This window comes from Carlito syrichta, unplaced genomic scaffold (assembly GCF_000164805.1).
Source record: "Carlito syrichta isolate Samal-C Ts95f unplaced genomic scaffold, Tarsius_syrichta-2.0.1 Scaffold302297, whole genome shotgun sequence".
NCBI lineage: Eukaryota > Metazoa > Chordata > Mammalia > Primates > Tarsiidae > Carlito > Carlito syrichta.
Window position 1 is genome coordinate 29,812 of NW_007246393.1, and position 27,318 is coordinate 57,129.

Here is a 27,318-nt window from a genome sequence, read left to right on the forward strand (position 1 = left end):
CTTCAGTGGGGCCTTGAATGGCTGGGCTGCCCGGGGCTCAATGTTGGGGGACCTGTGCTCACTCCCTAGTGGGCACATATAGGCCACCCTCGTGTTGGTGACCCCCAGTGAAGTTCACCTCCAGCCCTGACCTCGAGTGACTGCATGACCTCCGTACCTGGCTATCATAAACAGCTGTCTCCACCTTGAAATGCCCCAGCGGAGTTCTTCAATCACTCCCCAAGCCCAGTCTCGTCTCATCTTAAAAATGCTCCCACCATTCCAGCACAGTCGCCAAAAACCCAGCCGTCCCTGGATCCCTCTCGCCTTCTCCCTCATACCCGCTGACCAGCGCATCTCTCTCCATCTCCAAATACTCCCTGAATGTCCTCTCAGCCCAGACCCTGCGGTCCCTCCCACTGGACTATCCCCCACCCCTCACACACCCTTCAGTTTCTACTGCAGCCAGTCTGTTTTTGAACAACTGGAATCAGATCACGGTGGCTTCCTGCTTAAAGCTGCCTGGCGACTTCCTACAACATTGACGACACATCCCACCCCCCTCCAGGGGCCCTGGCCGACCCCTCTGGCTCCTGGAAGCCCCTGGTCCTTCCACCCAACACAGCGGTCTGCCCGCTGCTCCGTCTTGGGACTGTGCGCTTGCCCGTGATGCTCTGCCCCAGATGCCTGAGGCCTACGTGCACCTTCTCATCTCAGGAACCTTTCCTGGCCACCCTCTAGGGCAACCCGCCCACCAGCCCCTCCATCCTGTTGTCCTGTTGTACTTCCTTTTGTCTCTGAAATGGTCTCATCGGCTGTTTGACTTAGTGTCTCTTCCACTCAAAGCCAGGCTCTGAGACACGCAAGGCCTGCCAATCTTGTCCAAGGTCTGGCATGTGGTGGGCTTCAACAATTACTCTGAAATTATGAAATGTATTCCTCGCCTGGCAGCAATGCTCTATAACAGTGCTCTAAGAACGAACCATCTGATCAGAAAATGGCAGACTGCTGATTTCTCCTCCATATCATTTTCTATCTTGCTTTGGTTTCTTTTTTTGTTTTTAAGAGACAAGGGCTTGCTCTGTCACCCAGGCTGGAGTGCAGTGGCATGACTGCGGTTCATCGCAGTCTCAACTTCCTGGACTCAAACGATCCTTCTGCCTCAGCCTCCCCAGGAGCTGGGACTATAGGCGTGTGCCACCACACCTAGCAAATTTTTAACTTTTTTTGTAGAGATAAGGTCTCTCTATGTTGCCCAGGCTAATCTTGAACTCCTGGCCTCAAGTGATCCTCCTGCCTTAGCCTCCCAAAATGCTGGGATCACAGACGTGAGTCACTGTGCCCAGCCTTGCTCTGACTTCTGATCCGCCCTTGGGGTGTGGGATCTGAGACCCTAGAGATGTCCACCTAGACTTACCTCCCCCCACAGCTTTTCCAAAAGCCGGGTTAGAGTTTCCTGAATTTCTGGATACTGAGTTTCTGAGTTTCCGCAGCAATTGAGAATGAGAACCGTCAGCCTGTGCACACCACAGGCGCTTGGCTTCAATCATCCAATTGCAAGATGGCAGGCTACGATTTGTGGACTGTCAGGCAAGTCGATGCTCCGAGCGCTCTTTTACATGTTTGCACGGATGCGCTCTCTGTTTAGGGAGGCGTGGAGCAAGCGCGTGCTGTGAATTCATCACGAAACAGCTATTGGAGAAGGACAGCAGGGCAGCTCTGAATGACTACTTCTGCAAAATTACCACCATGGAGACATCTAGCGAGAAGAGACACCCTCATTTTTTTAAAAGGTGGTGGCTGGAGGGGAGGCGTCCAGTCCAGCACAGCCGTGATGTGAGCATCGTGGCCTTCCTTGTGGGAGGTGTGGCTTCCCACACGTGGTCACCTTCCATCCCTTCCCAGCAAGGCCCCGCCAACCCCAGCCGTCTGTGCTCGGCCCCTACCCAGAGGCTGGCCGAGGTGCCTGAGGAGGGAGCGGGTCGAGGCCGGGGGCTGCTGGTAGGAGAGAGGGACGGACACACGTGGAAGCCACTGGCAGAGGGAGTCATGGGTTGGCGGAGGCTCACACCCGGCCTGGTGGCACCGTGCTCTGAGACGTTCCCCACGCTCTGCAGGCTGGTCGAGCCCTCCGTGGCTGCGGCCCGAGGATCCTCCGAAGAGGATCACTGGTGGGCATCAAGCATTAGTCACGTGTCTGGATATTCCAAGTTTAAAAATCAAATGGCGGTATTGTCCCACACGCTCCTCGGAACAACTCAGCAAGGTAGGTTTTAGGGCCCCATCTTACGGACAAGAAACTGAAGCGCACGCCTTCCCCAAGATCACACAGCTGGTATGTGGTGAGCCGCTCTGGCTGGCAGGCCTGGGTCTTAACTGCCATCTCCCTGTGGGCTGAGCTAGACCCCGAGAAAGCCTCCGTCCCGGCCCATGCCAGCCTGCACTCTGGCAGAAGCACCTGCACTCTGGGGCACCTGCTGAGCGCCCACCTTTTAAAAAAAAGTAAGTCCCCACGGGCCAGCTGTCTCCTACCTCATCCTGGCCCTCCTCCACTGGCTGGTGTGTGCCTGTATGGTGTACATGTTCTCGTGTCCTTCCCGACCTCTGCTATCCATGTGTGTCCACGTCACAGAAGCGGTGTGATGACTCAAGGGCTGTGCTCAGAAGCTGTGTGACCTCCACGTCTGCACCACGGAGGAAACAGGGCGAGGGATTCTGCAGGCTCAGACCCTCAGTGTCCCTCAGTATGGCTCCGCGTGGGATGTCTCCAGGAGCAGATCCGAGGAAAATCCCCCCAAGCCCACTCCCAGAGAGCCGGCCTTGTCCTACCTTCCAGCAGCCAGGGCTGCAACCCAGGTTCAGCTCTCCTCCGCCAGCTTCCAAGAAGCCCACAGTAAAACCACATCCTGCCAACTGCCTTAACCTTTAGAACCGTGTGTGTGTGTGTGTGTGTGTGTGTGTGTGTGTGTGTGTGTGTCCTTCTTGGTTCCTTAGTGAGAACGTGTTCTTCCTGGTTTACCTGGAGTTGTTGTGGTGCCTTTTGCTGATGCTGCCTCAAACCCTCTTTGCAGTGAATCTTCAAAAAAAAACACTCTGAGGCCAAATGCAGAGATTCACATCTATAATCCCAGCACTTTGGGAGGCTGAGGTAGGGGGATTGCTTGAGGCCAGGAGTTCGAGACCGGCCAGGGCAACATAGTGAGAACTCATCTTTCAAAAAATTACAAAATTAGCTGGGGGTGGTGATGCACACCTGTAGTCCCAGGCACTTGGGAGGTGAAGGTGGAAGGATTGCTTGAGCCCAGGAGATCGAGGCTGTCGTGAACTGTGATTGTGCCACTGCTCTCCAGCCTGGGTGCCAGAGTGATCCACCACAGAAACAAAGCACTGAATACCACATGTTCTCACTCATAAGTGGGTTCTGAACATTCATCACAATACTACAAGAGACAGATTGGGCGTAGTGGGACACTGCCAGGTGTGGGGGGGCACATAACATCACTAAGGGTACCTGATCCTAAACCAGGGGAAGGGTGGACTAGTGGGAGGCCCCAACTTCACCTGCACATAGACCACTTATGTACCTAATCCTGACCTGTACCCTACATCTTTAAAATCAAATAAAGCCGGGCTCGGTGGCTCAGCCTGGAATCCCGCGCCTTTGGGAGGCCGAGGTGAGTGGACCGCCTGAGCCCATGGGTTCGAGACCCGCCTGGGCAGCGAGACCTCATCTCTACAATAAATCAAAAAATCAGCTGGGCATGGTAGCGTATGCCTATAATTCTGGCTACTCGGAAGGCTGAGGCGGAAGGATCGCCGGAGCCCAGCAGGTCGAGGCTGCGGTGGCCAGAAGCGGCCACTGCACTCCAGTCTGGGCGCCAGAGTGAGACTCCAACTCAAAAAAATAAATAAATAAATACATAATAAAAATAAAATCAAATAAAAAACAAAAACCAAAAAACCCACCACCACCACCGCCACCATCGACAACCACAAGGAACACACTGAAGCTGCGATGGCACGTGGTCACCAGGAGCACCTCTCCTGGCCCACATTTCACCTTTACCTTCCCTCCTTTACAGCTGGCGAGAACCACCGTGTTGAGACTGTCGTGCATTTTTAATACAACAATATTCACACTGTTTCCATCGAAGTAATGAATTAGCTAGGCAAGGCCTGTGCGGAACGGCATGTCTCCGCCAATGAACACGCGCTGCTCAACCAAGATGAATTGCGGCGGCTCCGCCGGGCCCACAGCCAGAGTTGGGTGTCGGCACTCACGCCACGTTCCCAGAGATCAGCACCTGCCTCGCACAGCCAGCACACCTGAAGACACACATCCCAAATACCCAGCGCCACCTATAAGGCGGGTCCCCTGGAGCCAATGGCTCCCTGGCACAGATGCACACCTAGAGTCGGCCAGAGGTCCACTGGCTGGCCTTTGTCCCTGCACAGCCCTGGGGCCACAGACGGCGCACTACGTGCTGGTGGTCCTGTCCGTGACAGAGGCACCACGGGCTGCTGTTCTTCTTGCCCTGTGCCTGGAAGTGCTGGCTCAGAACAGGAGGGAGCAGGGCTTGGGCAGACCAGGAGGGTTTAGGGTTTGCCTCCTAGACTCACTGATTCTGTCCTGACTGCAGGCTTCTCAGGGTACAGGGGCTTTGGGGAGTGACCTGTTGCTGCCCCGAGAGCCACCACCTAGACTTCAGGCCCTGGCACAAAGGCTGACTCCTCTAGGAAGCCCCGGCTGCCCACCTCCTCCTCTTCCCAGACTCCAGTTGAGCTGAGGCCCTTCCTCTGGGTCTCAGAGCTGGGCTTCCAACCTGGCTCCTTGCACCATCTAGCCATGGGTCCCTGCACCATCTAGCGCGCCTGCCCTCACCAGAGGTGAGACCTCCGATGAAAGGAGGGCTATTCCTGCCTTAAGGCCTTGCTCTGAGGACTTAGCTCGCTCCTTCAAGTGCCTGAACTTGTGGAGTTCCAGGGCATTCTAGTTTCATGGCGGAGGAGGCCTCTTGATGTGTCCCTGGGGAGACCGATGAAGACCATTCTTAGTGATGTGAAATTTAATTTCCTGGAAGGGCAGGAGAAGATGGTGGGACCCTGCGACATTCAACAAGCACTGGGCAGACCACTCTGAGCCCACCCACATCACGGACTCATAGGATGACAAATGCTGATGGGACCTGACAGATTAAGTCACAGACTAGTGGCCCTACGACAGAGTCTGTGCTGGTTTAGCCACAGGGCGTTCAAGAACTTCAGAATTAGACTGACAATATTTAAAACGTGGGAGCGTTCACATAACAATGTGCATTTCTGGCCTCTTGAAAACACAGGCCATCTGACAACACCAGGCCGGGGTAAAGTGTAGGGTAAAGGCCGCCCTCCAGGAGGTCCCAGCCCTCCAGTGGCCAGTCTCTCCCTATTGAACAGCAGGACTGTGTAGCAGGCACCAGACTGCCTGGTAACCGTGAGGTCACCAGCTCTGCCATTCTGTGCCTCCGTTTCCTCATCTGTGAAACGGGGCTGGTAATCCCAGAACCCATGTCATAGGCCTGCGGTGTGGAATAAATGGGCTGACATACATGAAGTGCTTTAAAGACCACCTGCCACGTGCTCGGGGAACACGAGCTACCATCACATCTCAGACCCCGTCAACCACGCCTCCAGGTGCACACCTGTCGTGGCCTGCTGCTCAGGATTAGCATGGCCCAGAGATAGCCTGCCCTGCAAGGGCCCCTGCAGCAATTCCCCCTTCTGGCAGAGGTGCAACAGGCATAGGGTGCATCCCACCCACCCTGGGGTAGGGCCGAGAATTACTCTTGCTACCCCCCGCACGACACATGGGCGTGGGGGCCAAGTCCGGGCTGAGGCCCCCAGGTGCAACTCTTGACATTTTATTCAATCTGACCAATACGGTACAGGGGACCATCAGGGTCCTGGCCTGGGAGGTGCAAAGGATGCAAGCAGGGGGCTCACAGCCAGTTGTTGACCGAGGGGCCGCCCTCTCAAATGCTTGCGTACCACGGCCATGGGGTCTGTGAGCTGCAGGACACCCCCACCCCCAGTCCAGAGGGCACAGGGGCTACTCAGTTCTAGCCAGTGAATGTCGGGAAGGAAATGCTGCCCGCTCACCAATTTGTAAATGTTGTCAAGTGACTCATAAACCATAAAACACCATGAGGGCAAACAGAATACATCTATAGGGTGGATTTGGCCCAAGGGTGTGGGTTTGTGACACCCGAGGCTCAGGACACTGGGGAACACCTGCAGGATGCATGTGTCCAGAAAGGTATGGCTGGAGACCTCAGAAGGGGCCTAGGGGCAGGTGGCGTGGGAAGAGGCTTGTGCGTGAAGTCAGGCTTCAGAATCTGCATGTTTCAAAGGCAGGGTGGGTAACAACATGGGCTAGGGATTCCAGGCACTGGGAATGGCAGAAGGTAAGGCAGAGAAGGAAGGCGTCATCAAGGCCAGAGAGAGATTAAAGAGCCAGAGAGCCAGATTGGGGGGGTCCAGAAGTGGAAGAGGTCACCAATGCAAATGTGCCCAGGGTCTAGGCAAGTGCACAAACGAGGAAGGCGATGGGATATAAGGATACCTGTGTCAGGGAGACAAGAGGGAGTAGTGGAGACTGTGGCACTGTGACTAAGCTCATCAAAGTTTTTAGGTACAAAGGTGGGATTTTTCTGTTGCCTCAAAGTTACAAATCCATATTTTCATGCAAAGCCTCCCATTTTTTAAATGCTGGCAATTAATTCAAAGATTTCTGGGAACACCATAAGAGCCAGCTGAGCCGCATGCATCTGCTTGGGTGGTGAACGGTCACACACCCAGCCTTCTTCCTAGGAGGCACCGGGAAGCATATCATGGCAGTGGACTGTGATCATTCCCCTCAGGTGTTCCGCCCTTGAGAGAGCCTGAGCTCACCCTTTTCACCCCACGGCCTCTAGGGCTCCCGTGCCTAGGTGTGAGCTTGCAGGGGCAGGTAGCACATGTGACTCCCAGCCCCAGCACGATGCCTGGGTGTGGAGCCCTCACCAAGCCTCTGCTGAAGAGAGAGGGACTGAACACACAGGCAGTGGAGGGAAAGGTGGGATGAGGCCTGCACAGGGGCCATGGGCGGATGGGGGCGGATGAGTGAGCTGTAAGTAGACAGGTTCTGGAAACAGAGCTGGCAGGACTTAGGTGACTGCCAGCAAGAGGCCAAGAGGTGAGCCAGGTGCAGCACGGACAGAAAAAGGAAGTGGGGCAGGAGGCCTGGCAGGGTGGGCACGCAGCAGGGATTGGGGATGCCAGAGGGAGCAGTAGTGCATTCCTGGAAGAAGGGACAGAAGACAGTTTCTGGCGGTCAGGCCTGGAGCTGGGATCAGGGGTCAAATGTCACAGAAGGCTTAGGTTTGGGGGTTGATGAATCAATTCAACAGCACGACTCCTGTGTTCTTGGAGGAAAAGGAAAAGGACCTAGTCTGGGCATCCTGTTTCCACCTTCCTGGAGACTCTCCCTACTTCTGGAGCCAGCACCTCCACTGCCCACTGGGAGTCCAGCCTTCCCTTAATCTCACTTCACATGAGTCACGTGGGCCCACCCCAGGCAGTCACGCAGGCCTGGTCAATGAACGCTGGATCTGGGGTTTCAATGATGACAGCCTCTTCATGCAGGGACCGCTGAAATAAGCTGTGAGTCTGACATCATCAGGAACTATCACTGATACCCGAAGATGAAGCCAGCACAGAGGAGAAGGGAGGTAAGCTATGTAAGAAGGCAGATTTCTTTTTTTTGAGTCGGAGTCTCACTCTGTCACCCAGACTGGAGTGCAGTGGCCGCTCCCGGCCACCTCAGCCTCGACCTGCTGGGCTCTGGTGATGCTTCCGCCTCAGCCTTCTGAGTAGCCGGAATTACAGGCGCGCGCTACCACGCCCGGCTGATTTTTTGATTCATTGTAGAAATGAGGTCTCGCCAAGTTGCCCCGGCGGGTCTCGAACCTGCGGGCTCAGGCAATCCACTCACCTCAGCCTCCCAAGGTGTGGGATTATAGGCTGAGCCACCGAGCCCAGCAGAAGGCAGATTTTTGATGCCATCATGGGAATTCCTGGATCCTGCCATACCTGAAGCCAGTACTGAGACTCTTCTATTACATGAGCCAGAGAATTTTCCTTTATGCTTAACTCAGTTTTACGTGGGGCTTCCGTCCTTTGCCCCAAGAGAATCCTGGCTACTGAGAACTCTAATCAATAGACTTGGCTGCTGAATCAGACCTGGCCAAAACTGGCAGGAGGTAGGTGGGAGCCCCACCCTGCAGAGGTCTGGGGTATAACCTGCTGCCCCAGGCCAGCACCTGTACCCAGGTGCACAGCCCTTCCCTCCTCAGGCATTGGCCCAGCCCCAGCGGCAGCCCGTGCACAGCACAGGACATGGACTCCAGTCTCCACCCTGCCCCAGCGACCACCTTCTTGCTGGGAGTGGAGTCTGGCTCAGAATCCCAGTGTTCTTGCTGGTCTGCTCTCTCTGAAGGCTGGATTCTCTGCATCCTTCTCCTTGCCATGCTGGCTTGGGGGTTCTTCAAACCCGAGCCTCCCAGGACACTCATGGCTCCCACGCCTGCATCTGTGTGGACTTTGCCCAAGATTACAGCCGCTGCCTCCCAGCTGGCAGACACCATGGACAGGGGCCTCAGCCAAGCCTGAGGTCAAGAGCTCATGAAGCGTCCCATGCAATGGGGTCAGTTCCCTTTCTGTCAATCACCAAGCTAAGATGCTGTCATGTCCCTGTCCCGGGCCCTATGGTGCTCAGATCCCGCCATAGGGCAGAGTCATCAGGCCATGCTGACTTAGCTGACCCAGTGAAGGTGACACCTCTGACTTCAAAGCCATTGGCATGTTTGGCCTTTGTTTGCATCCTGATTTGAATAAGTCAGGTGTAAAAAACCAATTTGGAGACAATTAGGAATATTTAAATACAGAGTGGGCATTAGAGCATAATAATTAATTATGGCTAGGCATGATAGTGGCATCCGGTTTATGTAAAAATAAACAAACAAATGCCTTTTTTGTTAGAGATGCATACTGAAGAATTTAGGAGTGAAATCGTGTGATAGCTACAATTTACTTTCAAATTTTAGGGGATATGGCCAGGTATGGTGCTTCACGCCTGTAATCCCAGCACTTTGGGAGGCCAAGGCTAGAGGATTGCCTGGGCAACTTAACAAGACCTCTTCTCTACAATAAATGAAAGTATTAGCTCAGCGTGGTGGCAATGTGCCTGTAGTCCCAGCACTTTGGGAGGCTGAGGTGGGAGGATTGCTTGAGCCCAAGAGTTTGTGACCAGCCTAGACAACATAGCAAGATCTTGTCTACAAAAAGAATTAGCCAGCCATGGTGGTGTGAAACCTAAAGTTCTAGCTAGTTGGGAGGCTGAGGTGAAAGGATTACGTGAGCCCTGGAGGTTGAGGCTGCAGTGAGCTGTGATCGTGCCACTGCACTCCAGCCTGGGCAAGAGTGAGACCGTGACTCAAGAAAAAAATCACCCAAATCACTTAATGAACGCCTGCCTATGTGTAAAATATGCCCTGGGTGCCCGTCCTGCCTGAACACTAGCTCCTGTCTCACTCCTTGATACGACCAGGCTGTTGGTGGCACTTGCACGGTGATGTGGAGGTTACGATGGGGAGGGGGTGCCTGTCTCACTGAGGGGTGAACCCCACAGCAGATAACTAACTCGACTGCTATCAAGGAGGAGTCATGTTTTAGAGGGGTCATGGCCAACTATAGAAGGGAGGCGACTGGTCTCTTCCTCTCCCCAAGGATGCCCCTTTGCAGGGAAAGCCCTGCTGAGCAGAGCCAGAGGAAAGCAGCACGTGCACGTCCCCTCCCAGCTCTGTCCCTCACACCCACTCACTGAGCAAGCCCTTTAATCGTTATTCGTAACACACATATGACCACATCCTCCTCCCATCAGTCATAGCACCTCTCCTTGTGAACCAGAAGGAAGGTTCCAGGACCTCCTCAAGACAGCCCTCCTGGCAGCCATTTCCAGCCGGCTGGCAAAAGAGACAAGTCTGGATGCCACATGCAACCTCGTGGTCTGAAGCCCTGGCTTCTTCATCTACAAGACGGGGGCACCGCCACCCGCCGTGCAGGAATGCTGGGGGTTAATTGGGACGATTCATTGCTCCGTTATTCGTTCACACATCAGACTTTACTGAGTGCCCACCGGGGGTCTCGTGCGCCTGGCGCCGGCAGTGCCCAATAAATGGCAGCTGTCACAAGCAGGGCGTCTGTGAGCTGCCTTCTGTGCGCTGCTGTGGTGATGGCGCGGCCCCCACGTCCTCACTGTCCCCTCACAACCCTCTGCTCCGGGCCAGCTCACACTTGCCCTGTCGCCTCACGAGGGAAAGGAGCCAGAAGTGCCAGCGTGAGGATTTAACAGGCAGCACTTTTTCTAATAACAGACTCCCCTTTTTCTAGCGCCTTCTTTTTTTACGTTCCAAATAAGCCTAGGTTGGATTAGCTCCCCACATTTAACTTTTCTTCCTCAGATTCCCACACACAAAACACCGTATTAACAAGCCGTGTCTACCGGGCCGAGCCGTATTTCCTATAAACTCTCATTTTATCTCCTCTAAAACACACAGTAATAGCATTCTCCGGAGAATATTAAATCAAACCAACCTGCAGTTGCATTTGTTTGCGCTTTTCTGCTCCCGGTACATTCTGGCAACGGGTGGGAGTGCGTTGCATAAGCGGTGCCCTGGCAGGGACCGCAGCCCTCCGCATTCCACCCCGGGTGCAGACAGGCTTTGGCTCTCCAATCCCTGCAGCCAGCAGCTCCCCAGCACCCGCAACGACACCCCATGCTCCCGTGGGGCTCCCATGGGACTCCCGAGACTCTGTGGCTTTTTAAAATTCTGTGCACACAAAGAAGCCTGAGCCGTAGGTTAAAGAAGAGAGGCAGGCCTCGGCCCATGGCAGGAAGCTTATCGCCTTTGTAATCCAGCACATACAATCTGCTTTCCTTGGCCTGCGATGTATATGCGGTGACAGGGCCGAGCTACTGGCAGAGGCCTGGGCAGCCGGCACCGTGCCATTTTCCATTCCAGGAGAGGGTGGGACGGCCACCTGCCAGGAGTGCAGAGCGGAACCTGGAGGGACAGGACCTGGTCCTGGATGCTCAGGGAGTGCTGGGACTACATGAGCTGGGCTGGGCCCAGCGGCCTCTGCGCATGAGCGGCCAGGGCTGGCAGGTGGTAAAGGGGAGGCCGACATGCCCAGGGAAACTTCATCATTTTCTCCTGAGCTTGGACTTCTTTTTCTCCCATCTAAACCTTAGGTGATTGTTTAAAAAAAAAAAAGCAAACTCAAAATTTCCGGTATGGTGGCTCACATGTAATCTCAGCACTTTGGGAGGCCAAGGTGGGAGGATCACTTGAGCCCAGGAGTCCGAGACCAGCCTGGGCAACACAGTGAGATCTTGTCTCTACAAAAAAAAAAAAAAAAGAAATCAGCTGGACGTGGTGGCATGTGCCTGTAGTTCCAGCTACTTGGGAGGCTGAGACAGGAGGATCACCTGAGCCAAGAAGGTTGAGGCTGTGGTGAGCCATGATCATGCCACTGCACTCCAGCCTGGGTGACAGAGTGAGACCCCATCTCAAAATAAATAAATGATTAGAATTTAAATTAGCTTTTATAATTTGTAATCCAGGTAGGCTCATATCAGAACTTAGATTTCCAGTTAACTGGAACGTTTGGGAGGTCTAGCAGCATTAGCTGGTAATTCCTATATATCAACTGTTAGTTGAAGCTGAAAAGAGGCCTTCCCTTTGCCTGGGGCATGGGCTTTCCAGTCTGCCACAGTTCACACTACTCCCTAGAGTCTCTCTAACAATACAGAGGCTGAGGACCAGTTCCTATTTAAATATCACTGGAACTATTGCTTCCCTTGCAGAAGATTTGACAGGAAAGTAATCTCTTGCCCCATGTCTACCTTAAGAGGGAAACGACATGCTGAGTGAGCGCCTGTCTCTTCTCACTCCTTTTGTTCATGGAACGATGAATCCATGAAAAACAGTCCAGAGAAGGGAAGACAAAGATGTGGTGCAGGCAGGGGTGAGGGCAGATAGTGTGAGGTCAGAAGGCAGGGATGGATTCTAAACCAATGGGGCTCGACAGTCAGATGTGAAGAGCCCGGCTACTCAAAGTAGGGTCTAGAGACCAGGACGACTGGTCACCTGGGAGCTGGTTACATACACAGAATCTCAGGCCCTGTGCTGGATTAGAACCCGCATTAAACCAGATCACTAGGTGAGTCATCACTGCAGATTAAGGTTTGAGAAATGATGGCTGAGAGAACGGGCCTGGAACCTGAATGCACCGGTTCGCGTTCTCACTTGGACACTTCCTGGCTGTGCGCCTCGAGACGTTACGTAACCTCTGTGTCTCTGTTTCTTTGAGTCTCAGTTGTATTTTTCCAGTTTCCCCAAAGGGCGGCTGACATCACCTTCCAAAGCTTGGGAGCTGCAGGCTCAGTTGTGACGGCTCTTGCGCATGTGTGTGACCCCCTCCCCCATCCCGCAGGTGGGGCCACAGAGCCTCGCGCCCACCTTGCCACTTTAGGAACGAGGCAATTGGCAAACCATAAGTGCTTCCATCAGCTGGCCCCCCAGCGAGCAATCGGAGCCCACTACTTACACCATCAGTCGTCCAGTAATTCCAGACCTTGATCTTGGCCAGACCGAAGTGGTGTAGCTGTCTTGAGTTGCGGATGACAAAAAAGAGCTGGAGCGGCGGGTGGAAGCGGCAGGTCCACAAGGAGGAGGGGTCTTTCTTGTCCTGGAAGGCCTGCAAGAGAGGGAGATCGTTAGGCACGTTTCTGCCTCCCCTCAAATGAAATGGCAGTGGTTCTGGCTTGGGAACACCAGGAGGGGGCAGGGGGCTGGGCGCTAGGGTAGGCATGGGCCACCTCCCTCCATCACCCAGGGTGGGGGTCGGGTCTCGCCTGTCTGGACTGCGCTTCACAGCAGGTCACTGACCTGGTCCGCACACAAAGCTGCCACACGGGCCCCTCTGATCCGCCAACCAGATGGAATTTGAAATGCAGCGGGCTTTATCTTAATCAGCCTAATCAGCTTTGGAGAGCGTGCTGGAGGCGGGGAAGGATGAGACCAGCACCGCCACTCGCGCTATTTGATTAACCTGGCAAGCAGAGCCTTTGGTGTTCTTTTGTAAAACCCTGTCAAATTTTTAAAATTTAGAAATAGAAGAAGGAAACTGGCTCAGGCGCTTGTTGGGACAGGGCCATGGCACCGAGCCTTGGGGTTTATTCTGTTCCTTTCAGGGTTTCCAAGCCTCGAGCTCTCAGTTTGCTGTTTCCACCAGATCTGATGGAGAGACCCGGGGGGCAGGAGAACAGGGACACCTCACTATCATTCTCATTCACCCCAACAAAACTGCATGCCCTGAGCGCTTTGGGTGCGAATGGAAAAAGCCAGCGTAGGGGTCTTTCTCAGCCCCATCCGTCTCCTCTCGTCTCTCTGGATATCACAGCTGCTCCCAAACATGTCCACGCTGGCTGGACCCCAGTGACTTTGTACAGGCTGGACCCTGCCTTCCTTGCAGTTTTCTCATCCTGGGAAATTCAGCCAAAATATGAGGTAGCCCCCACGGCCACCTCTCCCCTGCCCCCGCTGTCCACGACTCTCCTCCAGGCACCCTCGGCTCCTCGCAGGCCCTGAGACTGGGGCTACCTCAGTGTCCCACAATCATTTCTTTCATGTCTACATGATGCCCTGACTCAGTCGTGAGCTCCTCAGGGGAAGGGGCTGTGTCTGGTTCACTCCGGAGCCCTTAGCATGCACATTTCCTTGGCATGGCAAATACCGAGGGGAAGGAACCAACGGCTGAATGAGGGTGCATGAAATGTGTCTCCTAACGTGTCCTCCCATGAAACGTCAGAGAAGAAACTGTCAGTTGCATCTGGCTTGTGGAGGTCTTTTGTTGGTTCATAAAATGTGCCTGAGCCCGCGGGTTCGAGACCTGCCTGGGCAACTTGGCGAGACCTCATCTCTACAATAAATCAAAAAATCAGCCGGGCGTGGTAGTGCGTGCCTGTAGTTCCAGCTACTTGGAAGGCTGAGGCGGAAGGATCGCCGGAGCCCAGCAGGTCGAGGCTGCGGTGGCCAGGAGCGGCCATTGCACTCCAGTCTGGGTGACAGAGTGAGACTCCAACTCAAAAAAAAAAAAAAAGAGAGAGACAAATTCACCGCCAACACTAAAAAATGGGGAGATCTGCCCCAGGACCCAGATTTCTGGCTTCTGCAGACTCGGAAGATGAGACAGCTCGGGGTCCCTGATGGCAGCTGCTGGAGCCAAGTGCACAGCCCCTGAAGTCTGCTGTTCCCCGGGGCCCACAGCCCCATCATGCCCGACTACTTTACACCGCCTGACTTCCCTCCTGTGTCCCTGCCTGGCCACTGCAAGCATCTGAGTTTGAGGTCCTTGCTGAGGGGCTGAGCAGCTGCGGCAAGTCCCAGGTACCAACCAGCAAGCCCCGCGGGCCTGACACTGGCTGGGCGGCCCCTTTTATCTGAAAGGAGCATCGCCCTGTATTTGAGAACATCTCAGCAGACTCCCCAAGTACCAGGAGCGTGCCTGCTACTTGACAGAGCCAGGGAGGGAGAATTGGCTGATCTGGGGTTTCTTGGCCCACAGGAGATGGGCAGCCCAGGCTCCAGCTGCAGGGGAGAAAAAAGAGGTCTTGTTTTGGTGACAACGGCGCCTTTCAGGAGGGAGGAGGAGGCTTTTGTTAAGGGGGAGCGATGAGTTCAAGGGGTGTGACTTATTCTGGCAAGTTTCTTGAGCTCGGCAAGGACTTTGAGTGCTCTGGGCAGCTGCGGAGGTCATGACACCACATCCCCAAATCCAGCAGGTGAGTCTCACTCCTTCCCTGAGTGGGGACCTAAAATGGGTCACTGTGGCGCCTGACAAAGGAAGAGATGGAAGGCTGACCCTCCAGTGGGGGAGCAGGAACTGTAATTGATTTCCCTTCACGTTTCTGTCAGCGGGAGGAATAGCAGGAGGGCTACAGGGGAATTGTGCTGTTCAGAGTCCAAGAACATTAACCTGCGGACAACTTGGGTTTCATTAGCGAGCAGGCCTTCTGATGTTTCCTTTCCATGGACAGAATCTGAGAGGAGGGCCAAGGTAAGCCGCCCAGGGCAGGCCCAGCACCTGCTGGGCACACCCTGGGGGCCAGGCCAGTGGGCAGAGCATCTGCGGCCCTCCTTCCCCATTGCAGGTGGTGGGGATGAGGCAGAATAAGAGCCCAGGTACCTTGCACTGCTGTTATCTCCCTGGGCTCTCTCCAAACCCAGGAGGTGGGTAGCCCACACTACCGACGGAAGACCAGAGCTCAGCAAGGGGCGATTCGCCCAAGGTTGCTCACATGGCAGACCAAGAATTTGAACCTCGATCTTTAATTCATTAATTCATTCTGTCTCAGTTTGGCTTCCCCCAGAAGTAGACCCTGAGGCAAGGATCTAAGCGTTAAGCAGCTTACTTAGAGAAGGAAACGCTGGTAGGGGAGTGAGGAGGAGAGATGTGGAGCCCAGGCAGCACACAAAGGGGGTGTTATCAAATGAGCTACCGTGGTCACAGAAGCTTAAGCCCCAGGGAATCTGGGAGCCTTGGGAGCCTCCCTTGCTGGACAAGGGAACCAGGGTACATATAACCCACCCCAATTCCCACCTGTGTTGGTTATGGGGTCCTCGACTTCCTCCACCCCCCAGTTTGGGCCTGTGGCATGGGAGGCAAAGTGGGGACCCGGAGGCCAGAGAAAATCCTCCCGGAGAGAAATCTCAGGGCTGGCAGTCGGGAGAGCAGTCAGTGCACACCCGAGGGGTGGGGCGAGGGGTGTCACCCAGTGCTGGCTGCATCTGCTACATGCTTGCCCAACGAATACAGTACTGAGTCCCTCCTGGGGACAGATGCTGAGCCAGACGCAGGGGGTGGGCAGAGGAACCTGACCTGCTAGGCCCTGGAGGCTCTGGATAGCAGGGGAGACAAACAGGTAAAATTTCCAAGAAAAAAAAAATCGCCGGGCTCGGTGGCTCAGCCTGTAATCCTGCGCCTTGGGAGGCTGAGGTGAGTGGATTGCCTGAGCCCGCGGGTTCGAGACCCACCTGGGCAAATTGACGAGCTCTCATCTCTACAATAAATTAAAAAAATCAGCCGGGCATGGTAGTGGGCGCTGTAGTTCCAACTACTTGGAAGGCTGAGGCGGAAGGATCACCGGAACCCAGCAGGTCGAGGCTGCGGTGGCCGGGAGCGGCCACTGCACTCCAGTCTGGGTGACAGAGTGAGACTCCAACTCAAAAAAAAAAAAAAAAAATCAAGCAGGGATAAAGTCTATGAAGAAAATAAGAGAGAATTATTAATGGTCCATGGAACAGCTATTTGAGAATGGGTGGTCAGGGAAGGTCTCTCTGAGCACGTAACTTTCTAGCTGCTAGACCAAAGGTGCTTTTCTATTCCAGAGTTAACCTAACAAAGATCCACCCACCCATAGGGAGATGCTGGGCTGCCCTTAAAAGCAGCTCCAATTTAATAAATGATTGCATTAAAAAGGAACAACCTATGATACATACAATGATTTGGAAGGATGTCAAGGGCATTATGCCAAGTGAAAGAAGCCAGTCTCAAAAAGGTGATCTACTGTGTGATTCCATTTATACAGCATTCTTGAAATGACAAGGTGCAGAGAGAGGGGGAACAGATGAGTGGTTGCCAGTGTCGCCGGGGGCTTGGAGAGAGCTGGCTATGGGGGAGCCCAAGGGAACGCCCTGGTGGTGGTGGGACTGGTCTATACCTCGATGTGGTAATTAGGTGGAGATTACACAATATGCATTTGTGATAAAATTGCACAGAATCTATCTATACACATAGCACACAAATGAGCACAGGAAGGGCTGTATGCTATTTCGATGTCAAGGTCCTGGTTTTGATAATGTACTACAGTTACACAGGATTTACCATCGGGGGAAGCTGGGCGAAGACACATGGGATCCTATTGTCTTTATTTTTTTAAGAATTGGGATATAACTCACATATCAAATGGTGACATAACTCACCATTTTTAAGTGCACTATTCAGTGGTTTTTTAAGAGTATATTCACAAAGTTGTGCAACTCGTCACCACTGTCTTTTTCCAGGACATCTGCACCACCCCCAGAAGAATTCCATGCCATCAGCAGTCACTCCCTGGTCCGGCCTCCCTCAGCCCCTGGCAACCACTCATCTACTGTCTGTCTCTGTGGATTTGCCTCTTCTGGAAATTTCATATAAATGGAATTATTTAATGTGTGGCCTTCTATGTCTGGCTTCTTTCACTTAGAATAATGTCTTCAAGCTTCATCCATGTTGTAGCTTGTATCGACACTTCATTCCTTTTTATGGCTGGATAGTATTCAGTTGTACAAGTTTATTACATTCTCTTTGTCCATCAATGGATGGACATTTGGGTTGTTTCTACCTGTTGGCTATTATGCATAGTGCTGCACCATTTTACAATCTCACCAGCAAAGTATGAGGGCTCCAGTTTCTCCACTCCTCCCCAGTACTTATTTTATCTTTTCTTTTTTAAGTGACAGCCATCCTAGCAGGTGTGAAGTGATGTCTCATTGTGGTTTTGACTGCATTTCCCTAAAGATTAAAGATGCTTAGCATCTTTTCAAGTGCTTTATAGTCATTTGTACATCTTCTTGTAGAAATGTCTACTCAGTGCCGGGCTCAGTGGCTCAGCCTGTAATCCCACGCCTTTGGGAGGCTGAGGTGAGTGGATTGCCTGAGCCTGCGGGTTCGAGACCCGCCAGGGCAACTTGGCGAGACCTCATCGCTACAGTAAATCAAAAGATTAGCCGGGCGTGGTAGCGCACGCCTGTAGTTCCAGCTACTTGGAAGGCTGAGGCGGAAGGATCGCTGGAGCCCAGCAGGTCAAGGCTGCTGTGGCCGGGAGTGGCCACTGCACTCCAATCTGGATGACAGAGTGAGACTCCAACTCAAAAAAAAAAAGAAATGTCAGCTCAAAGTCCTTTGGCCCTATTGTAATTGGGTTGTTCCATTTTTTGTTATTGAGTTTAAGATTTTCTTTTCTTTATATATTCTGGATACTAGACCCTTATCAGATATATGATTTGCAGATATTGTATTTTCTCCCACTTTGTAGATTGCATTTTTATTTTCTTGATAGTAGTCTTTGAAGCAAAAATGTTTTTTAATTTAGATGAAGTCTGATTTATATATTTCTTTCCTTTTTGTGCGTGTGTGTTGCTTGTGCTTTGGATGTCATATCTAAGACTCCATCAGCAAATCCAAGGGTATGAAGATTTGCACTTATGTTTTCTTCTAAGAGTTTTAAAGTTTTAGCTCTTATGTTTAAGTCTTTGATCCATTGAGTTCATTTTGTGTAAGGTATAAATCTACCTTCATTTTGGTTTTTTTTTTTTGCATGTGGAAATGCATTTTTTGAAGGGCTATGCTTTCCCCATGGAACGATCTTGGCAAGCTTGTTGGACTCATTTGACTACAGACGTATGGGTTTATTTCTTGACTCTCCAGTCTATTCCCATGAGTCTAGATAACTATCCTTATGCCAGTACCATGCAGTTTAATTTCTGTAGCTTAGTAGTAAGCTTTAAAATTGGGAAGTGTGAGTTCTCCTACTTTCTTCTTCCCTTTTCAAAGAATGGTTTAGCTTTTCAAGTCCCCTGAAATTCTCTGTGAATTATAGAACCAGCTTGCCAATTTCTACAAAAAAGTCAGCTGAGATTCTGATGGGGACCATGCTGAGTCTGTAGATCAGTTTGGGGAGCATTACCACCTTAGCAATGCTAAGTCTTCTGGTTCATGAACATGGCATGCTTTTCCATTTACTTATACCTTAAGCTACTTTCAACAAGTTTTGTAATTTCAAGAGGACACATTTTGTCCTTTTTTTGTTAAATATATTCCTAAGCATTTTATTCTTTCGACGCTCATGTGAATCAGAATTGTTCATCTTAATTTTACTTTGCTTTAGGATCCTCTTATTTCTGTAAGGCCAATTGTAATGTCCTTTATCATTCCTGATTTTTAATCATCTGAATCTTCTTCCTTTTTTCCTTGGTCAGTCTAACTAAAGGTTTGTCCATTTAAAAAATCTTTTTCAAGTAACCAACTTTTGGTTTCATTGGTATTCTCTATTGCAGGGGTCCCCAACCCCCAGGCACTGGTACTGTCTGTGGCATGTTAGGAACTGGGCAGCACAGCAGGGGGTGAGTGGGAGCTCCACCTTCTGTCAGATCAGCGGAGGCACTAGATTCTCATGGGAGCACGAACCCTATCAGAACTGTGCATGTGAGGGATCTAGGTTGGTGCTCCCGATGAGACTCTCATCTAATGCCTGATGATCTCACCCTGGCCTCCTCCCCTCCTGCCTCTGGTCCATGGAAAAATTGTCTTCCATGAAACCAGTCCCTGATGCCAAAAAGGCTGGGGACTGCTGACTGTTGTTCTTCTATTTGCTGAACTATTTTTACAACTTCTTGTGAGTCTATAATTATTTCCAAATAAAAAGTTTAAAAATATCTTTTAAACAAAAATAATGTACACTATGTTTCTGTTTAAACAAGCAAAAATATGTATTGCACACTTTTAAGTACTGGGGACATAGTATGAATAGGACAGACAAGAATATATCGGCTAGATGGGAGAGAAATAATACACGTGTAGATAAGACCATTTCTTATAGTGAAATGTGCTCTGAAGAGATGTAAAATGATGGCATGAGAGTGACTGGAGTCGGGGGGAGAAGACTCCTCCAAGTTGTCGGGTCAGGGGAGTCTTGCTGAGAAAACGATTTCTGGACTGAGACCTGAGTGCGAGAAGCCACTTGAAAATCCGGAGGGGGACGTTTTGGAGACGTGGGAATGAGTTTGGTGGATTTGAGGTGGAAGGCAGGCCTGTGGCTGCTGGATCTCGTGGAGGACAGAGCAGGTGCGAAGAGGGCAGAGAGTTGTTGGGAGCCTGCCTCCAGAGAGCCTCTGGGCCACAGGAGGGACCTGGGCTTTATTCCCAAGGGCAACGGCCACGGTTTTCAGGAGGGGAAGGGCACAATCTGATATTTTTAAAAGATCACTTTGAATACAGAGTAGAAATTGAAGTGGACTGGACCAAGACAGAAGCAGAAAGTAGGAATGGAGCCTACCGAATAGTCTAAGCGAGAGGAAACAGACAGCGGAGCTGGGGAGGCGCCAGGGCGACCGGAGAAGGGCCGGATTCAGGCTCTCCTTGGGTCAGAAGCACCGGGACATGCTGGTGTGCTGGCAGGTGGTGGCAACCGGGGCCTGCTCACTCTGTACCCCCAGGACATAAAGGTGTGCGGCACATAATTTTAAACTTTTTATTTGGAAGCAATGCTAGACTCCCAGGAAATCACAGATTTATAATCATAGATTTATTTACTTATAGATTTCCTAGGATGATCAAGAAAGACTCTAAGTGGTAGGCTCAGGCATCTGAGCAGACGGTGATGCTGGTAACTGGGCAAGAAACACTGGGAGTGGGCAGGGAAATCAAAACTCAGGGTCTGGGTCTCTGAAGTCTGAGGTGGCCAGCCGACATACAAGCGGAGGCGTCAAGCAGGAAGCTGACATTCCTGGCAGGAACTTGGGAGTGGACAGGACTGGGTGTACATGTGAAGTCATCTTGGGGTCACAGCCAGGGTGCGGCCAGTAAGGCGGTGGTGTGGGTGCAGAAGGGGTGTTGTGTGGAGCCTGGAGCCCTCCCTCACCTACAATCCACTTCCAGTGAAGCATTTTCAAACCCAGCCTTCACTTCCAGGAGCCTCTGATTCCTGAGACTTGGCCTTTTCATTTAGAAAATGGGAGCATAGGCCGGGTGTGGTGGCTCATGTCTGTAATCCCAGCACTTTGGGAGGTAGAGGCAAGAGGATTGCCTGAGTCCAGGGGTTCGAGACCAGCCTGGGCAAGTTGGTAAGACCTTGTCTCTAAAAAAAAAAAAAAAAATTGGCCAGGTGTGGTGGTGTGTGCCTGTGGTTCCAGCTACTTGAAAGGCTGAGGTGGAAGGATCACCTGAGCCTAGTAGGTCGAGGCTGCGATGGCCATGAGTGTGCCACTATACTCCAGTCTGGGTGATGAAGTGAGACTCCCACTCAAAAAAGAAAAGAAAAGAAAAGGAGTGCATCATCCCAGGTTCATGTGGCAGTTAAATGGGGTGATGCTCCGGACTAGGGCCAGATAACACCAGGGAAATCAGATGGTTCTGAGGGGCAGCATGTTCTGGTAGCCCCAGCCATCAGGGAGGGAGACCCCGTGCCAGAGAGGCAGGGGAATCCAGCCTGGGGTGACACCGCTGCTTCACGCCCCAGTCTCAGGGCCAAAACATAAAAAACCCCAAAACCACAATGGCTGAGCTCCCGGCCCCTGCTAAGCAGAGGAAAGGGAGCAATAGTCTTCAGGATCGGTTCTCATCAAACCCAATGACACTTTATATCACCCCAATGTACAGTGTTCTATAGAGCAGGCTTCCAGAAGGCCCCTGCCTTTTGCACAAGGGGGACGGGGGCAGGGCGGCAAGGGCTGGCCCAAGCCCAGCAGCAAGCAGCGGAGCCTGCAGGTGCAAATCTGAAGCCCAAGCAGGGTCGAGAAAGGCCAGAGCATCCAAGCAGCCTTTCCCACAGGCCTGCTTCTTTAAAAGGTCAGACTCATAGAGCTCGCCGAGGACAGTGTTGTTTCTTGGCTAGCTGGCACCTAGCCCTCCTTTCTTTTAGTAGTTATCTTGAGTTTTATTCAGGGAGGATCCCTCCCTGCCCCTCTGGGGCATCTTGGGGGAAACGGCACCAAGGTGCCCTGCTCTCTGAGCCAGGTGGGTCCATCAGCGTCCTCTCCTGGGACTGGATATTTACAGCACAGCCACACAAGGACAAAGCCACCAGCCAACCAGCACTGCCAAAATATCTCAATAAATGATGGTGGCATGAAATACGTTAACGAGCTTTATCTCCCCTCCTCATTTTCTTCCCTTTTCTGAAAGGAGCCCACGGCCATGAGGCACGTCCCAGTCTAAGGACATAGGCTAGTCATGACTGCTGTTGCCATGGAAGGTGACCACTCTACCCAAAGGCCAAATCAGTAATTTCCCCCAGAACCTCAAGTCCAAGAGAAGAATCTTTCTAGCAGATTCTCACAGCCTCCTGTTCATCCCTCCCACTCCAAATATAAGACCAGATTCTCAGGGCTCAAGTGTCCCAGCAAGCTACTGGTACTTTAACATGACCATGAGGCCTGGGTGACAAGCGAGTATACCAGCTATCAAAAGACTTGGAACACATTTAAAAAAAAAATATGCCAGGCTGGGCCCAATGGCTCACAACTGTAATCCCAGCACTTTGGGAGGCCAAGGCAAGAGGATATCTTGAGCCCAGAAGTTTGATCAGCCTGGGCAACATAGCAAGACTTCATCTCTACAGAAAATTAAAAAATGAGTCAGGCATGGTGGCGTGCACCTGTAGTCCCAGCTACTTAGGAGGCTAAGGCAGGAAGATTGCCTTGAGACCTGGTTAATGCTGTGGTGAGCCGTGATCATGCCGCGTACTCCAGTCTGGGTGAAAGAGTAAGACTCCAATTCAAAAAAAAAAAGTGAGCCAGCCCAAGTTTCTGTTGCTGGCAGCCAAAGCACACAACAGATGATCTACCCCCACTTCCCAATTTACAGGGGGCAGAATGACTCTCAGAGAAGGCAGATGAGTTGCCCAAGGCCACAGAGTCAAGACCAGAATCCAAGTTTCTAGAACTGGGGATTTCAAAGACCCGCTTTCTTGTTTCCTCTTCTTTAAAACAAGAATAATAACATCTACTTCTTAATGTTGTTAATACCATTTATAATAAATATACCCAGCCTGGGCAACATAGTAAGACCCATTCACTACCAAAAAAAAAAAAAATTAGACAGGCGTGGTGGCACCTGCCTGTAGTCCTAGCTCCTCAGGAGGCTGAGGCAGGAGGATTGCTTAAGACCTGGAGTTTGAAGTTACAGTGAGCTATGATCACACCACTTCATTTCAGCCCAGACAGCAGAGCAAGATCCTGTCTCAAATAATAAATACAGTGAAAACAATAACAGCTGATGTTTTGGAGCCTTTAGGAAGAGCCAGGCATGATCCTTATAGCCGCACATCAGGGCAAGACCGATTCTTATCTCCATTTAACAGATGATGAAACTAAAGTAGAGGTTAAGTGAGTAGCCTGTGGTCAGGAAGACATCCATGGCAATCTTTGAGCCTGATCTTTCTGCTTCTCGAGCCTGTGCAGATAAGTATAAATCAAATGACGCCTGAAGGACTTAGCACCATGCCTGGCACAACCCAAGGACTCAACGCATGGTGGCTGGTTTCATTTTCAATACTTTTAAGCAAATTAATAATTTGGTTTTTGGAACAGACAATACACATACGTGGCAGGAAATTTAAACTGCACAGAAGAGGAGAAGTCTTCCTCTTGCCCCTGGCCCCTGCCCAGTCACCCTGGCCCAGGGACAATCTCTGCTCCCTGTTTCTCAGGTACCAGGGATCATGAATGATGCCGAAGGTGCAGCATTGGAGAGACTGTGTGGTTGGTAATTCTGGCTCAGTTGAACTCAGTCCCTTGTGTCCCACTGGCAGGTGGCTGGGAAAAAAAAATGCTAGCGTCTTTTTTTTTCCTTGTTTTTTCTTTACTTTTCTTTTTTAGACAGGGTTCACTCTGTTGCCCAGGCTGGAGTGCACCGGCACACAATCATGGCTAACCGCAGCCTTGACCTCCTAGATAGACTCAGGTGAGCCTTCCTCCTCAGCCTCCTGAGTAGCTGGGACTACAGGCGTTAATTCAGCTAATTTTTCTATATTTTGTAGAGATGAGGGTCTTGCTATGTTGCCCAGGCTGGTCTTGAACTCAAAACTTAGGATTTGGGTCTCAAAACTCAGGGTTTGAGAAATCTCTTGCCTTGGCCTCCCAAAGTTCTGGGATTACAGGCATGAGTCACCACACCCCGCCATTTTTTTTCTTTTTAAACTCTGTCAGATATTGAAAGGAAAGAATATTCAATATTTGTGGGGTGTGCCCCCATGGCCTAGGAAAGCAGAACCCTGAGAGGGTGTGGTATGGGCCCTGGGCCAGGCTGCAGGATGTGAACTTGGCTCCTCTATCTTCCTGCTGTATGACCTTGGCCAAGTCAATGACCTTCTCCAAGTCCCAGTTTCTTCGTCTACAAAATGAGGGTACTGACCTTGGCGACCCTTAAGGTCCTGTGTTTGGTGGTGATTGTGGTAAATTCCAAGGTGGATCAAAGGCCCCCTCCACAAATGCCTAGAGCTGGGCCCTGGGAATGAGCTCAGGGAGAGGCAGTGTGACGGCCTCCCTGGTCCCTTCCCTCAGTCTCCTCCCCTGCTCTGCCCAAATAAAGGACTGTAGAAGATCAGATGATTCTTACTACCCTCTACCTTATCACAGACTCATCAAGGGCAGAGAGTATGGATCGAAATACCCAGCAAAGGCCAATCCAGAGCCCCCTCCACTTACAGCTAAGTTCCTGATGACGAGGTGGCCCAGCTCCCCGGGTGCTTCTGTGTTCCGGACGTCCACATCATGGGGCGACACATAAAGCTTTGTGTCGTTCAGGTCAAAGAACTCGACTTCTGAAAGCCCCACCCACGACGGGTTGCCCCAGTTGGACAGGATTTCCATGGTCACGTAGATGGCATCTTTGATCTCATCCTCTCTCATTCTCTGTTTGTCCTTAAAGAAGAGAAAAATAACACCAAAGGATGAAAACATAACAGGCTTGAATTCAGCTGGACCGCTGCTGTGCGGCCTTCCAGCAAGTTATTTAACTTTCAGGGTCCCAGTTTCTCCATCTGTACAATGAGGATAAGAATAGCACCCACTACCTATGGTTATTACAAAGACAAAATGAGTTCATAAAGCGTTTAGAATACAGTTACTGTGTGCCCTGGCACTTTGGATTCTGTGCAAGGGTTTGCAAATAAATAAAAATGTTTAAAAAGCATCAGATTCTGCCTGAACATGCACACCTCTCCTGCTGCCCAGTGTTCCGGTCCCAGAGGCATGTCATGACACTTGCAGAACTGGGGTAGTGCCAGGGCTGAACGGTTGAACCCCTCTCCCCCACCTCAGAATGTGACTGTATGTGCAGATAGAGCCTTTAAATAGGTGATTAAAGTCAAATGAGGGTGGGCCATGAGGGTGGGCCCTGGTGTCTGACTGGTGTCCTCATAAGAGGAGGAAACGTGGACACGCAGAGCCACACCAGAGATGCATGCACACAGAAAAGACCAAGTGAGGCCACACGAGAGGGCAGTCAGCAGAAACCAAACCTGCCAACACCTTGATCTTGGACTTCCAGGCTCCAGAATGGGGAGAAAATAAATCTCTGTTGGTGCAGCCACCCAGTCTGTGGTTCTTTGCTATGGCAGCCCAAGCAGACTAAGACAGTAGGCAACATGGCCCCATGGCCTTGGACAAATCACTTGACATCCCTCAGCCTGGTCAGGGAAGAGGAGATGACACCATCTGTATGATAATCCTGTCACAGGTTAAGGAAGATATCAACACCCAAGAGGCCTCATCATGAACCCTGGTCCTGGTGCACTCCGTCAGTGCCTGTTTCTCTCCTTCATTGATTTTAACGCCTGCCTCCTTCCCGGGTAGACTATCAGCTCTGAGAGTCTGCGTGGACGCCATCAATAAACGGCCACCCTTTGGAATGGCTTCCTGACACCCTCTGGGGCTGATTGCAGCGCAGGTCGCCACGGATCAGCCGCTCATAAAATGGTGCATTCCCGCGTGCACATGCCCTCTGTTAATTAGCACTGGTAATCTGCAATGGTTCTGTGAGCAGGGAGCTGAGCAAATGAACAGCAACTGTTCCCCACTTATTTTTTTAATTAATAGCCAGCGAGACGTGCTATCGCTCTCAGCGTGTGTTTGGAGGAGCCCTGATTGCCACATGGTGGGAACGGGGATGGGGAGGAGGGAGGAGGGAGGAGGAAACACAGGGCTTGCTTTGATGAGCTTGGCCCTTGTCACAGCTCACAGCTTCCTCCTCCTCCTCCTCCTCCACTGCCTGCGGGGCCCTGGCCAAGACCTTCCGCTGCCCTGGCCTGAGTCCCAGGCTTGCAGGATGGTGATAAAGCTAAACTGGCCTGGCTGACTCAGGGGACCAAGAGGTTAATGAGCTTGTGCCGGTACGGAGCAGTCCAGGGCCAGGTGGGTCTGGGAGAGTGAAGAAGCAGCACTGTTCACCTTGCTTGTTGGTGGGAGGGAGAAGGAACAGGTAAAGGGAGGGCCAGGTGGGAGGAAGGACAGGCAGTGGGAAGGCCAGATGGGAGAAGAAACAGGTGGGGGAAGGACCAGGCGGAAGGAGGGCCAGGTGAGGGGAGAGCCAGGTGGGAGGAGGAACAGGTAGTGGAGAGCCAGGTGGGAGGGGCGCCAAGTGGGAGGGAGACCAGATGAGAGGAGGGCCAGGTGTGCAGAGGGCAGGAAGGAGGTAGGCTGTCTCACAGAGGGGCTACAGGATCCTCCTCCCCCATGCCATCTGACGTGTGAATTCCTGAGCTGAGTGTCTAAACGGAGAAGCCTCAGGATCTATTATCCAAGCAAGGGTCACTCTTGCCAGCGCCACAGCTCAGCGGCTGCTCCTGCTTTCTGTCCTGCCTGATACAAGGTCACCCTGGGGTGTGAGGAGACCCTGGTTGGGAAGCTCCTGGTCCTGGCATTCATTGCCCCTCTCTCAAGGAGACCACTTGGCTTTCCTTTAGGGCAGTCACGCCTTTTCTTTTCTCAGCCATGAGTACAGGGGGACTGACTCCCTCCCACACCAAGGAGGAGCCAGACTGATCCAAGGAATCAGCGTGCCCTGCCACCGGGCCACCAGGAGGGAGTGGCAAGGGTCAGTGCAGGCACGCCAGCCTCAGCTCTACCTGGGGAGGAACGCTCTTTTCTCCCGAAGGCGGGGCTAGGGGTGCGGGGTGCGAGGTGGGAAGTACTCCAGTTATCGAGGGACCCCGGCGAGAGGGCAGAGCTAGGACTGGGCTCCCAGGCAGCTGCCACAGTAGAGACAGTGTGAGCTGCTGGATCCAGCCCCACCTGGCTCCACCTGTGGCATTTTTTAATGACAAGAGTCTGCAGTTTTCTTCCCTTTGTTGTGCAAATCAGTTTGCCCTGGATTTTCTGTCTCCTATAACATAAAGAGACTCAATCAATCCAGGCTCTTTGTAATGTGACTAAGTTTTCA

At 52.0% G+C, this 27,318-nt stretch overlaps 1 protein-coding gene across 1 annotated transcript in view; it reads right to left on the reverse strand.

Annotated features, from left to right (window-relative positions):
• KIAA0556 (KIAA0556 ortholog) overlaps window positions 1-27,318 on the reverse strand; it is a 135,906-nt gene that overhangs the window by 29,653 nt on the left and 78,935 nt on the right. Inside the window, exons 12-13 of the mRNA XM_008056238.2 lie at window positions 24,585-24,800; window positions 12,667-12,807 (exon numbers count right to left, since the gene is read on the reverse strand). Coding sequence (XP_008054429.2) covers window positions 12,667-12,807; window positions 24,585-24,800 — 357 coding nt within the window. The remainder of the gene's footprint in view (window positions 1-12,666; window positions 12,808-24,584; window positions 24,801-27,318) is intronic.